The sequence below is a fragment of the Ursus americanus genome, chromosome 14 (assembly GCF_024610735.1).
Source record: "Ursus americanus isolate L20-20 chromosome 14, mUrsAme1.1.p, whole genome shotgun sequence".
Lineage (NCBI taxonomy): Eukaryota > Metazoa > Chordata > Mammalia > Carnivora > Ursidae > Ursus > Ursus americanus.
In genome coordinates, this window is record NC_142140.1 from 47,767,651 (window position 1) to 47,782,905 (window position 15,255).

The window sequence follows — 15,255 nt, forward strand, 5'->3', positions numbered from 1 at the left end:
GGCAAGAAAGTGGCTTACCCCTTAGAGTCTCCAGAAAGGAATGCAGCCCTGCAGACAAATTGACTTTTATTCCAGGGAGACCCATTTTGACCTTCTGAATTGTAAGGTAATTTCTTTGTGCTCTTTTTAAGCCACTAAGTCTGTGGTCACTGGTTACTATAGCAACGGGACCAAGACACATGATCACCCCTACACTGAGGCTTTAATCGGAGTATATGGCCACCCCTCTCAAATCAGTGTCCTGCCACTAGGAAAACAGAGAATCCATACTGGAAAGGCAGCCTAGCCTCTGTTCATGATTAAAATGTGTAATAATCTTCCGTTTATCAAAACATTGTGAAAATGTTTTTAGGCTTCTGCCTAAATTGGTGTCAAGACAGGACAATAAGAAAACCCATATTCTATAAGAGAAAAAGCTGTTATGTTATAAAAGTTGATTCAAAACCAATGAGGAAAGGAAGGTTCTGGAAATAAATGGTGCTTGGACAATTTGTTGTGAGTCAGAAGCAAAATAACATTAAATTTCTACCTTAACGCCTACCACTTGTTGCCATAAAGTGAGTGAACTTGTAGGAAAATGAAATGTCTAAAATGAACTTGTAGGAAAAATATAAAACAGCACGGATTTCTAGAAAACAGATTAGATCAATTCTCTGAACATAAACCAGATGATAGTAAAAGAACTGAGAACCACAATTGATGGATTCCAGGGCATGAAAACCTATAGGTCCAACAATAAGGAATATTTAAAAATAAGTGTAAAGCTAGGGAAAATACCTAGAACATATTGGATATTGCAAAATGTCAAGTGTAGACATATAAAATGTTGTTTTAAACAAAAGTGAATAAAACTACTTAAGATGAGAAATGGATTTAAGGATGCAAATCAAAAATATAGGAAGGATACATGGGAATAAATATATAAGCATGAAAATGTGCTAGTTTGTAACAATCAAATGAAGTGAAATTATCATATTAAGGAAACCTTAATCTCAGTGTAGGGTTTGATTTATTTCTTTTTTTTTTTCATTGTTATAAAATTTTATTTTATTTATTTTAATAATTTTTTATTATGTTATGTTAGTCACCATACAGTACATCCTTAGTCTTTGGTGTAGTGTTCCATGATTCATTGTTTGGGTTTGATTTATGTCTAAGGCTATAGCCCCTAGAGACAGAACATTTCTTAGCTGGGAGGCTGACTTCTAGAAGTGGGCATTTATGTGTTAGGGGTTGAACTGTTATTATAATAAGATTTGTCTGGAGGCAACATAACGTGATGCCTGAGAGACCATCTGAATCAGGCAGCGCTGCACAGACCTCAGAAGGGGTGAGCCTTTCACCACAGCTGTGACCTTGACTGAGTCAATTGGTTACCATAAGCTCCGCCTCTGCCTCCTAGTAAATGGGGAATGATACTAATCACATGAATGCTATTGGAAAACTTACATGAGAGAATGTGTATTCACACTTACACAGTGCCGGCAGAGTGCTATGGTTACATTTTGTTATCAAAATCCATATTGATAAACAAATTTCTTGGGGTGCCTGGGTGGCCAGTCTGTTAAGCACCAAACCCTTGATCTCAGCTCAGGTCTTGATCTCAGGGTTGTGAATTCAAGTCCCGCCTTGGGCTCCATGATGAGCGTGGAGATGGCTAAGAAAAAACAAACAAGAAAACCACCAAATTTCTTTTCTAGCTCAGAAGCTTTGATTCAATCAATACATTTTTATTTTCTGATTCTGACTGTATTTAACCACCTGCCTATCTGCCTGTACTCAACAAACATTCACTGAGCATAAGGACCACCCTGAGAACTGTACGAGGCACTGCAGATTCAAAGATAAGTAAGAGACAGATCCGAAATTCAAGGAATTTGTATTGTGAAGGAGCAGAGAAATTTAGTAAAGTTGATGTAACTGGATGGAAAGTGAATCAGATCAGGAGAGAAGGGGGGGCAATTCTTTGAGTTGATTTTATTCATAAGACACAAGAAAACATCTCCATAAATGAGTTTTTGGGAGATTTCCAAAATAGTCACATATCTCGTCCTTCTGAGGATAGATGTTAACTGCATGAGAACTGACTTGTTTGTTTTTTTTTTTTTTTTAAGAAATCCAAACCATTACCGAAGATGACTGAGAAAATACCATCTTGTATTCACACCAAGTGAAAATTACTGGTTTTAAAGCGGAAAGGGGAACCCAAGACATAACCTGAAGAAAACTAGGGAAGGGAAGGAAGACCCAAGGAGACTACTGCTACAAACTGAGGGCTTCCGAGGGGAGAGGGGTGGGGGGATGGGCTAGCCCAGTGATGGGTATTAAGGAGGGCGCGTATTGCATGGAGCACTGGGTGTTATATGCAAACAATGAATCATGGAGCAGTACATCAAAAACTAATGATGTACAGTATGGTGACTAACGTAACATAATAAAAAATTACAAAAATAAAGGTCTGGGTTAGATTTTTTAAATATTTTATTTATTTATTTGAGAGAGAGAGGGAGAGAGAGAGAGAAGGAGAATCACCACTGAGCAGAGAGCCCTGATGAGGGGTTCGATCCTAAATCCCTGAGATCATGACCCAAGCTGAAGGCAGATGCTTAACCGACTGAGCCACCTGGATGCCCCTGGATTAGATTATTATTGTGGTTGTAACAAATGACCAGGCTGCTGCTTTAAAACAAATCAATTTATTTTCTGATAGTTCTGGAAGTCTGAAGTCCAAAATAGGTCTCTGTGGGCTAAAATCACTGTCTGCAGAGAAGAGTTCATTCTGGAGGTCTGGGGAGAATAGGTTTTCTTGCCTATTCCAGCTTTAGAGCCACCTGTACTCCCTGCCTCATGTGCCCTCCGTTTATCCTCAAAGCCAGCAACATAGCATCTCAAAATCTCTCTGTGACTCCAAGTCTTCTGCCTCCCCCTTCCACATCTGGAGGACCCTTGTGAGCTATTGAGCTCACCTGGATAATCAGAATAACTTTACCTTAGTGTCAGCTGACTAGCAATGTTAATACCATTTGTAACTTTAATTTTCCCTTGTCATGACACAAGACATATCCACAGATTCTGTAGATTAAGATGTGGAAATGTTTTGGGGACATTATTCTGCTACTAAAAGTCTTTGTCAGAAGTATATTTGCTGTCAACTCATGGGCCCTCCCTTTGAAGGATCAACCACAGAATTTATTTCAGACTCTACATGAGAATTGAGACTTTTCTATCAAGACCACGCATGAAGAGGACCACATGGCTTATTTATTGACATCTCCCCAAATCTACTAAACACAATGTAACCTTTCAACTAAATAAAATCAATATCAACTCAAGGTTAAGGTAAAGTACAAGGAGGTTATACCTTTGGAAGGCAGGCAAATTCATGAGACGGAGGAATACAAAACTGGATTCACTTGACTTCTAATCTTGGGAACAGAGTCTCAGCAGGAAAATTTTCCATTCTGTCCAGACCAGTGGCCCACAGGGAATGAGTGCTCCGAGGTGGGAGTAACAATGGAAACAGCGCCTAGTGAGCAGACACAGGGAGCTGTAAATATCTCCTCTGCTTCAGAACTTCAGCACGTGGATCCTTGGACTGGCCAGGACATGGTTGTTATTTCTGTGTTCCTAAGTCTGGCTGGGGGACCCATGCTTCACTGCTTCCTGCTGTCCTGTCTGGGAACAGAGGTTTGGTCTCCATCATCAACCATCCAGGGAAGAATCAGCACCTCCACACGGAGACTTTCATCTTCTAGACCCCACCAGGTGAGTCTGAGAACTCAGCAGGAATTTCAGGTATGGATCAGAGAGAATGGAAGCCGGTAATTTTTACCTGAGGTCACCTGAGACTAGATAGACTCAATTATAAGTAATTTATATAACGTGTTCAAAAGAGAAGTGTCCATTGGACTCAGCAATGCAGGCATCATTGTTGACAATAGCAATGGGAATAGAAATGCAGTTGGATGAGAGGGGGGAAGGAATGGGAGACATAAAGTGGTTGCATTGAAATTAGAACATATGCAAGGAATTTGCAGTTAATGGGAGCAGGAAGACAGAATATTAGGACTGAAGCACATGCAGTGATTTGTTTACAATGTGGTGGTTTTGAGCACATTCCATATTTATAGAAAGACCCAGACCCGTGCAGGTAGCTGTTCCCTTGCAACAGCAGTTCCTGAGACATACATTTCTCAGCATCTTCTCTCACAGTGAGTATTCACATGAAAAACTGTATTTAATATGCAAATAGGGGTATGCTAACTAGCTTTACTTTGTAATACATCATTACAAGGTGTGAAAATGATGGAGAGATTTGTGAGGTAGAAGAAAAACTCAGCCAAATCTTTTGACTGGTGATAATCACTCACTTAGTGACAGGAAGGAACTGTACTGTAAGCTTTTTACACACACTGGCGACCACTGTCTGCCACCCTAGGAGGATGGGTGCTGCTATCCCCACTATCCGAGTGGGATATTCACATTTGGAATGGATTGGTGTTCTTTCCCAAGTTCAGACAGCGTATATGTGGTAGATCTGACATTCAAAACCTGTTTTTCTGATTCCAAAAGTCTTGCCTTTAAAATCATTCAGAAAAGTCTTTTATTATTTCATCTTTAAAACTCCCTTTCTATTGTCATATATTGTATATTTTCTGCTGTAAATTGCAATTTATTCCCTTTGCACATTTTTTTCTAGAGGGGTATTGAATCAGTAAAATTTCTTGACATCATAAAGATACCACTGCTTTATTGTTTAGATACATTGTTATTTTCCTTCTTTGTTAACTATTCTGGGCATCAGGGGATGTGGACTGGGGCTGGAATGCTGCCAGAACCAGGGAAGCTCTCCACTCATCAGTCTCTCAGGGAAAATCTGAGCTTATTACATCCCTTTCCCCCCATGTGTCCATTTGTTTCCTCGCTGTGATTTTGGAACTGCTTTCTTATGTTTCTTTACATACAGGACACAACTGGTGATGGGCATGATGGAGCGCATGTGATGGGATGAGCACTGGGTGTTATATGCAACTGATAATTTATTGAGCACTAGGTCTGAAACTAATGATGTACTGTAAGTTGGGAAATTGAATTTAAATTAAAAAAAGGAAAAATAAATGCAGGACACATGATGATCGTATTGAAATGGAGCCCATGTTTCCATGTCCAGTAGAGGCTTCCTAACTAGATTTTGAGTACTGTTTACACAGTCTTCAGGGTAAAGGTAATCTCCTGTTGACAGCTTGCCTTCTACCACTTCCTTCAACAGTATTGTGGCTAAAGGCAGGAAAAGCGTGAGAGTAACATAGCGGCGGGAGGGGGTATTGCACTGCACTCATGTGGGAGCCAGTGGGGTGGGTGTGTGTGTGTGTGTGTGTGTGTGTGTGTGTGTGTTGTGGGGCATGAGCAGTCCTCAGGGCAATGGTATCTGAGTTCATATACTCCAATGTGTGACCCTTAAATGCCAGATTGTTAAAAAATGGATGGAAATAAGGAAGGAATCCATCTCTATTCACAGAATACCTTGGAACAAAAGTAATAAGATGCAAAGAACACCACGTGAAGGAAGGACTCCTGTGTCATGAAGTCCCATCAGTGGCAGAAAAGCACCCTTGGTCCTCAACATTCTCTGCCATCACCTCTCCTCTCTCCCTCTTGCTTATTCCCTCACCGCACTGACTGCATGTTGAGATCTGCAGATCTGCAGTAAGTGCCTTCTGCAGGGCCTTTGCTCTGCTTTCCCTGAGGGCACACACCTAATCTGGATTTCTGCCTTCCTTCTGCTTAGTCTTTTCTGGAACCTCTATTAAAATGTCACTTCCTTTGCAGGTCTTCCTGAACTCCTATTTAAACCTAGCATCCTCTGCATACACTCCTTTTTACACCAACTTTTTTTCCCCTTCATAGCACCTGCCACCATCTTATATGGTTTATGATTTTTAAAATTTTTTTACATATATTCTTTCTCCATCATTGGATTGTATGGAGTTTTCTTTTTTTTCCTCCAAGTTTTTATTTAAATTCCAATTAGTTAACATACAGTGGCAAATAAGTTTCAGGTGGAGACTTTGGTGACTCGACACTTCCATACAGTACCCAGTGCTCATCACAAGTGCCCTCCTTCATCCCTTCACCTATTTCACTCATCCCCTCACCCACCTCCCTCCAGCAACCCTCAGTTTGTTCTCTACAGATAAGAGTCTGTTTCTGGTTTGCCTGCCTTTTTTTTACCCACTGTGTTTGCTTGCTTTGTTTCCCTAAATTCCACTCATGAGTGAAATCATATGGTGTTTGTCTTTCTCTGACTGACTTATTTCACTTAGCATAATATACTGTAGCTTCATCCATTGTGAATGGCAAGGTTTCATTCTTTTTGATGGCCTAAAATTCCACTCTATCTATCATCTATCTATCTATCTATCTATCTATCTATCTATCTATCTATCTATCTATCTATCTATCTCACTTCTTTATCCATTCATCAGCCAGTGGACACTTAGGCTCTCTCCATAGTTTGGCTATTGTTGATAATGCTGCTATAATCACCAGGGTGCATTTACTCTTTCAAATTAGTATTTTTGTGTCCTTTGGGGAAATACCCAGTGATGCAACCTACAGAATGGAGAAGATATTTGCAAATGACGTATCTATAAGGGTTAGTATCCAAAATCCGTAATGAACTTATCAAACTCAACACCCAAAACCCACATAATACAGGTAAGAAATGGACAAAAGACATGTGTAGATAATTTTACAAAACAGACATACAGAGGGCTAACAGACATATGAAGAGATGCTTAACATCACTCATCATCAGGGAAACACACATCAAAGCTACAATGAGATATCACTTCACACCCATTGGAATGGCTAAAATGAATGACACATTCAACAGCAGGTGTTGGCGAGGATGCAGAGAAAGGGGGACCCTCTTACATTGTTGGTGGGAATGCAACCTGATGCAGCCATTCTGGAAAGCTGTATGGAGGTTCCTCAAAAAGTTAAATAGAACGGCCCTTTGATCCAGAAATTGCACTGCTAGATATTTACTCAAAGAACAAAAATACTAATTCAAAGGGACAAATGCTCCCCAATGTTTATAGCAGCATTATCTATAGTAGCCAAACTATGGGAACAGCCCAAGTGTCCTTCCACTGATATGGATAAGGAGTATGTGATATATTTTATATAATAATGGAATAAGAGTCAGCCATAAAGCACGATTCTTGCCATTAGCACGATACAGTTGGAGGTAAAAAGTATTATGTTAAGTGAAATAAGTCACTCAGAGAAAGATTAAAACCATGTGATTTAACTCATATGAGGAATTTAAGAAACAAGAGAAGTAGCGAAGTGGAAAAAAGAGGGTGAGGTAAACAAAGAAACAGACTCTTAATTACAGAGAACACACTGCTGGTTACCAGAGGAGAGATGGTGGGGGGTGGGGAAATGGTTGATGGGGATTGAGGAGAGCACCTGTGCTGAGCACCAGGTGTTGTATGGGTGTACTGAATCTCTATATATTGCACACTTGAAACTACTTTTATACTTCATGTTAACTAACTGGAATTTAGGGCGCCTGGGTGGCTCAGTTGGTTAAGCATATGCCTTTGGCTAAGGTCATGATCCCAGAGTCCCAGGATCAAGTCCCAGGATCCAGTCCCATATCAGGCTCCCTTCTCAGGGAGGAGTCTGCTTCTCTATCTGACCCTCCGCCATCTCATTCTCTCTTTCTTACCCTCTTTCTCAAATACATAAACAAAATCTTTAAAAAAAATAACTGAAATTTAAATAGAAACCCAAATAATGAAAACAAAAGATAAAAATAAATAAATGAAGTCCCTTTGTTGAAAATTACTATGTTATTTTTTTTTTTCTTCCTTGGTAGTCATGTCAACAAGGTGGAACCAGGGAATGATACACAAGTTTCAGAGTTTGTTCTTCTGGGATTGTCAGAGGACCTAGAAGTGTACCCCCTCATTTTTGGGCTTTTCCTCTCCATGTACCTGATCACTGTGTTTGGAAACCTGCTCCTCATCCTGGCTGTCAGCTCTGACTCCCACCTCCACACCCCCATGTACTTCCTCCTGGCTAACCCGTCCTTTGTAGACATCTGTTTCACCTCCACTAACATCCCCAAGATGCTGTGGAACATCCAGGTTCAGGGCAAAACCATTACCCTGGTTTTGAGGGTAAAATCAGACAGATTTTTTTTTTCTGATATGTTTGGATTCCTGGATGATTTACCCCTGACGGTGATGGCTTATGACTGCTTGGTGGCCATCTGTCAACCCCTGCACTACACAGTCATCATGAACCGCAAACTGTGTGGACTACTGGTTCTGGTGTCCTGGATCATCAGTGTTCTGAATTCCTTATTACAGAGCTTAATGCTGTTGCGGCTGTCCTTCTGCACAGGCATGGAAATCCCCCACTTTTTCTGCGAACTCAATCAGGTAGTTGGGCATGCCTGTTCGGACGCCTTTGTAAATGACATGGTGATGTATTTTGGAATTGTGGTGCTGGGTTGTCCTCCCGTGGCTGGGGTCCTTTACTATTACTCCAAGATTGTTTCCTCCATATGTGGAATATCGTCAGCTCAGGGCAAGTACAAAGCATTTTCCACCTGTGCATCTTACCTCTCAGTTGTCTCCTTATTTTATTGTACGGCCCTAGGAGTGTACCTTAGCTCTGCTGCTCCCCAGAGCTCCCACGCAAGTGCAGTGGCCTCAGTGATGTACACGGTGGTCACCCCTATGCTGAACCCTTTTATCTACAGCCTGAGAAACAGAGACATAAAGAGGGCTTTGAAAAGAATCATTGGGGTTCCAATGATGTATGTGCCAATCATCCTGGGGCTGAAGAAGTGCCCAGGATTGCAGGGCTCACATCCTCAGAGTGAGGAACTGCCATTCTCCCAACAGGCTGTGGAAGTGGAATCTGCTCCTTCTACTTATTTCCTGGATTTTCATTTGTTTGAATTCAACTTCTCCATACATTTAAGTAACTCACTTTATTAAGCTTCTGCTATGTCTGATATACACACAGTTTCCCATTTATGTATTTTCATACACTTCCAATATTTTCCCCAACCTTGGTCACAGATGGCTAGAAATTCCTGCATCTTAATAGGCCAAGTGGATTTCTTAATAATAATTTCATTTCAAGTGAATTATACCATGCCAAGTAAACTTCCCCCAATTTCTCAAAAGTATAATCATGAGTTATATTTTTCATGTGGAAGAATCTACACTTGGCCACTAAGCCCTTCACATAACATGTTTGTAGATGAAAATACAAAAGAATAGTTTTAGCTTGAGTTTGTCAGCCTTTTTCATATCTGTCCTCATTACTCTTCTGATAATGTGGACTCTAACCTTGTTCTGTTTACATCTCAGGCTCCTGACAGGGATGCTCAGGCTAGGAAAGCCCGGGCACCCCCTGCACCCCTGTGCTTGTGGACATTCCCACAGATGCTTCCCTGACCAGAGCCTCTGCTGTGGCTGCACCAGCCCTTGGGTTCTTACTGTGACTGCAAGACAGGCCTCAGCACACCGATCAGAGACTCTAACAAAACCAGGTTTATTCCTCACAGGTCCTGGAGGGCAAAGGGCATCCCAAAGACCATTCAGGGAGGTCTCACAAGGGTGAGAGAGACGTTGAGAGGGAAAGAGAGAGTGGTGCAGAGGGATCTGTCTTTATTGGGGAACATGGCTGGAGTGGTTAAGGATTTGTGGGTTTCACATTTTGTGGGAAATTTTTATATAAGTAGAATTTGGGTGCTGAAGGGGAAAGCAGGGTCACTCACATGTCCGTGAGGAGGTCACCCAGGGCTCTCTGAAGAGGTACTTTATGGCTGGGGCAGTTTCAGGGCTTATCTGGTAATAGTGTCCCACACCTAACAATGTTTATTTAATTTGGCTGTCTATGAAATGGATGCCTCAGAAATTAAAAATTAAAAAAAAATTAAAGTCAGGCACCTACTCTATAAACATTCTCCTGTATTTCCTGATTGGTCCCCATGAGTTTATCCTGTGATTCAGCTCAGTGTCCAGAGAGACTATGGTAGCCACCAACAAACACTGATGAGCAAACATTTCTCTCCCAGTGGAGTCTACGGAAAGGCAAATTTGAATAAACAGATCAACCTGATATGTTCTTAGTGTCAGGATGACCATAAATATAATGAAGCAATATTCCAAACATTCATTTTGTTACTGAACAAAATATTCCTTTTTTTTTCATTTTTTCTTCTTTCCCATCAAAGTTCACACTTTGCTTCTGTTTATTGAAGCATGGAAGATTGGTGTCCACAACTGAGGGGGTTTATTTATTTATTGAGTTGAAGGGTCGGTTAGTGTCTTGTATGTTTCATCACTGAATTATCTTCTTGTTTCAACTTGAAAACTTCCAATGTCACCTACTATTATGACTCTATTGTTCCACAAATTATCTCCTTTTTCCTAATATTTGTCACAAATGCTAAGGGATGGCGAATGAACAGTATCAGTATCATCCATTTTGTGGGTCCTTCCTGCTCAGAAATCTCTTATGTAATCAGGGTGTGGTGAGTCATGCCAATCAGGCCTTGGTCATGTGTCTGTCTACCTATTAGGTTATTGTCTCTATGATAATGGTCTTTTTTTTTTAACATACTATTTATTTATTTATTTGTTTGTTTGTTTATTTATTTATTTATTTATTTATTTATTTATTTATTTATGAGGTAGAGAGAGGGAGTGAGTCCATGTGAACAAGCATGGTGGGAAAGACAGAGGGAGAGGGAGAAACTTAAGAAGGTTCCACTCTCAACACAGGACTCATTCTCAGGACCCTGAGATTATAACTTGAGCCAAAATCAAGAGTCAGATGCTTAGATGACTGAGTGACCCAGGACCCCCAAAAGTCTGCATTTTAATTCATGGTCTTTCCTTTCTTCTCACAGTGCCTCTAACCTAGTCTTTTGGGAACCAAGATTCATTAAGAAAACATCCTTTCTGTCCAGAGAACTTTTCCACTTGGGAATCATGTGCATAGAAGCTGGAGTAACAAGAGGGAAATGTGCCTAATGAGCAGATACAGGGAGCTAAAAATACCTCTTCACCTCCAGTCCGTCAGCCTGTGCAATCTTGGACAGGAAGGACCATGCTTCTCCTCTGTTTGTTCCAAGACCTAATTCTGACTGGGGGCCTATGTTTCACTCCTTCTTGCTGTCTTGGCTGAGGACAGAGCTTTAGGCCATATCATCTGCTGTCCACGGAGGAATTCAGATTTCCACAGGGCACCTTCCTGTCACACACCCAGCCAGGTGAGTCCAACACCCCAGTGGACCATGGATGACAGGGTCAGAGAGAATGAAAGCCAAGAACATTGACCTGTCATCACCTGAGAGCCAATTCAACTTAGCTCAGAGTGAGGGATCCCTGTTTTTTGGTTTGCCTAATTAAGTTATTAACTTTTTTTTGTAAGTTCTGATGGATTTAATAATTCTTCCAGGTAGATGTCCCTTATTCCATCATTTATTCAATAATTTAACCTTTTCTGATGAAATTGAAATACAACCTTGCCATGTTGTAAATGTCCTTATACATTGAGACCTAATTTCTAACTCATTTAACAAAAAAAAACCTAGAATTCTAGGAATATTATATGTTATATTCTTTTGTGTTTATGACTTTGGCAATTTAATTATTAATCCACGTTGATATCATTAATGATTGCAATTTTGTATCCTATTTCAGTTCATTTTGTTTTTTCATACAAATTTGCCTAGGACAGGTGTTTTGAAACTACTCATTTTACATTTTAACCTGGTTTTGTAATCCCTTCATACTTTTTATTCTATAACTTTTCATATTGTAGGTCTTTTTATATGAAACACATAAATCCACATAACTTAGTGAAAAAAACAAGTGAACAAAGAAAACAAAGTCCCTGCAATTTTGAATCATGAATCCTATCAGTGAGGACAGAGCACAATGAAATACATGTGTGTATGATACAATGTCCACAGACAGAATGATATGAAGCAAATTACTGAGAACAAAAAGATAGAATTGTCACGGTGTGGGCAGGATTTACAGACCAATGTCTGGGAATGCCTTTGCACATTGGATGAAATCCAGAATGAGGATTAGAGTGTGCCCATTGGGTTTGTCAAAGGAGAGATCAATACCCAAAGCCCAAGAATGTCAATAAGAGATGTCACATAAGAAAAGGGAGAAAGGGGCTAACCTCATCTCCTATCAGACCCCACAGAAATGAATCAGCGAAATAATGATGAAGGAGATACAGGAAAAATAAGCCTTCTATGTTGGATATAAAAATGCCCAACTTTTGTTGTATTGTGTATATTTCCTTTTGTGAAGTGTTGGTTAATCCGTTTTCTCATTTCAGGTGGTGTACACTATTAATATATATTTCTTAATATATATTAAGATTATATATTATATAATATATAATATTAGATTATTATATTAATATATTAAGAAATATACATATATATATATATATATATATATAATTTATTCATGGAGGTTTAGAATCGGCATTTCTGCACTTCACAGGGGAAAGATCGGTGATCTGGCTACTTGGATTAGATCCATTCCCAGTTTAATCAAGATGGCAGGGGCTGAGAAAGACAAGGGAATAACACAACACAGGGGGCCACGGTGTTCTGTGTGTGTGTGCCTTTAGAGTTTGAGAAGTCCCCACAACAGGTGCCAGGACTCATAAATCCCAAGGTGACATAACACGGAGGCCAGAATCCAATCAAGAGAGGCCACCGAGAAGGGGATTTCTTCGATTCATGGGATGCCTTTGCAATATGATGAATGCAGTGGGAGAGGCAGTGTGGAAAGGAAAGTCCTTGTGCCTTGAGGGTTCACAGGGAGCAGAGAGGCCACTTCCCTCCTCAGCATGCCTGACAGTGTCTCTCCTCAGTCTCCCTCCTGCTCATTCCCCTTGCAGCACTGACTTTGCTTCTTTGACTTGAACCTTGGAAACAAGTGCCTTCCTTGGGGCCTTTGCACTGGCCATTCCCTCTGCTGGGAAACATGCCCCATAATCCTTGATCTGCCACCATCTCTTACTTGAGGTCTGTGTTCCAGTGTCACTTTGTCTGCAGAATTGGCCTCCATACTCATGAAAATAACATGCCCCATTCACTCTCTGCTTTATCCCTGTTTTCCTTTTCTTCATATTACCACCTTCCACAATCAGAAATGTAATTAATTTTCTTATTTGTTAATTTATTCTTTCTCCATCATTGCATGATAGGGACTTCTTTTTTCTCTAGCACTCTATACTCCTTGCCTATAGAATGCCTAAAACATTGCCAACACACAATTCATATTTCTAAAATTTGTAATATTTTTTAATTAAAACTGTAGAACACATATTGCAAGGAGTGCTGGGTGTTATACGCAAATAATGAATCATGGAACACTACATCAAAAACTAAGGATGTATTGTATGGTGACTAACGTAACACAATAAAAATTAAAAAAAAAAAAAAACAACTGTAGAATACATGGCCTTTTGGGGAAAAAAGGGATTGGAAGAAAAATCCATCAGTCTGCTGATATAAGAGATTCATTGAAGGGGACCATATCCAAGCACAACATATTAAAATATGATTTCTCTCATCTATGGAACATAAGAACTAGGAAGATTGGTAGGGGAAGAAAGGGATAAAGAAAGGGGGGTTATCAGAAAGGGGAATGAAGCACGAGAGCCTATGGACTCTGAGAAACAAACTGAGGGCTTCAGAGGGGAGGGGGGTCAGGGAATGGGATGGACTGGTGATGGGTAGTGAGGAGGTCACGTGTTGCATGGTGCACTGGGTGTTATACGCAACTAATGAAGCATTGAGGTTTATATCGGAAACCAGGGATGTACTGTATGGTGACTAACATAATATAATAAAAAAAATAAATAAAAAAACAAAATAAAACCATGATAGACTATGAGCTCTAGGAAACAAACTGAGGGCTTCAGAGGGGAGGGGGGCGGGGGACTGGGATAGGCCAGTGCTGGGTATTAAGGAGGGCACGTATTGCATGGAGCACTGGGTGTTATATGCAAACAATGAATCATGGAACACTACATCAGAAACTAAGGATGTACTGTATGGTGACTAACATAACATAATAAAATTTTTTTAAAAAAGTTGAAAAAAAATAAAATGAATTTCTAGACTTCAAAATATAAAAAGTAACATTTCAAATCTATGAGTAAAACAGTTTGTGTGGAAATCAGTCATGCTGTTTTCCTCTTTCCCAGAAGTCACCTCCACCACATGGGACAAGACAATGATACACAAATTTCAGAGTTTCTTCTTCTGGGATTTTCAGAAGAACCAGACTGCAGCCCCTCCTATTTGCACTTTTCCTCTCCATGTACCTGAGCACTGTGTTTGGAAACCTGCTAATCATCCTGGCTGTCAGCTCAGACTCCCACCTCCACACCCCCATGTACTTCTTCCTGGCCAACCTGTCCTTTGTAGACATCTGTTTCACCTCCACCACCGTTCCCAAGATGCTGTGGAGCATCCAGACTCAGAGCAAAGTCATAACCTATGCAGGCTGCATCACGCAGATTCATTTCCTTATAGTCTTTGGTGTCTCAGACTTCTTTATGCTGAGCATGATGGCCTATGACCGGTTTGTGGCCATCTGTCACCCCCTGCACTACACAGTCATCATGGACCCCCAGCTCTGTGGACTCCTGCTTCTGGTGTCCTGGATCGTGTGTATCCTGAATTCCTTGTTACAAAGTTTAATGATGTTGTGGCTTTCCTTCTGTACACACTTCCAAATCCCCCACTTTTTTTGTGAACTCAATCAGATGATTCAACTTGCATGTTCTGACACCTTTCTTAATAACGTGGTGATGTATTTTGCAGCTGTCCTGCTAGGTGGGGGTCCTTTTGCTGGGATCCTTTACTCTTATTCTAAGATTGTTTCCACCATACTTGGAATATCATGAGCCCTGGGCAAGTATAAAGCATTTCCACCTGTGCATCTCACCTCTCCATTGTCTCCTTATTTATTGTACCTTAGCTCTGCTGCTCCCCAGAGCTCCCACGCAAGTGCAGTGGTCTCGGTGATGTACATGGTGGTCACCCCCATGCTGAACACCTTCATCTACAGCCTGAGGAACACAGACATGAAAAGGGCTCTGAAAGCAGTCTTTGTGAAAGCATATTTCATGGCCAATTGTCATAGGACTGAACATTTGCCTACAATTGCTTAA

General features: G+C 40.6%; 1 protein-coding gene and 1 pseudogene across 1 annotated transcript; both read left to right on the top strand.

The window, feature by feature from the left end:
- Positions 1 to 8,075: 8,075 nt before the first annotated feature.
- On the top strand, positions 8,076 to 9,020 carry LOC123796224 (olfactory receptor 1571-like). The gene has a single exon (XM_045803640.2). It carries the CDS (start codon positions 8,076 to 8,078, stop codon positions 9,018 to 9,020), a length of 945 nt encoding a protein of 314 aa, XP_045659596.2.
- Positions 9,021 to 14,472: 5,452 nt separating this feature from the next.
- On the top strand, positions 14,473 to 15,255 carry LOC148108963 (olfactory receptor-like protein OLF4; annotated as a pseudogene).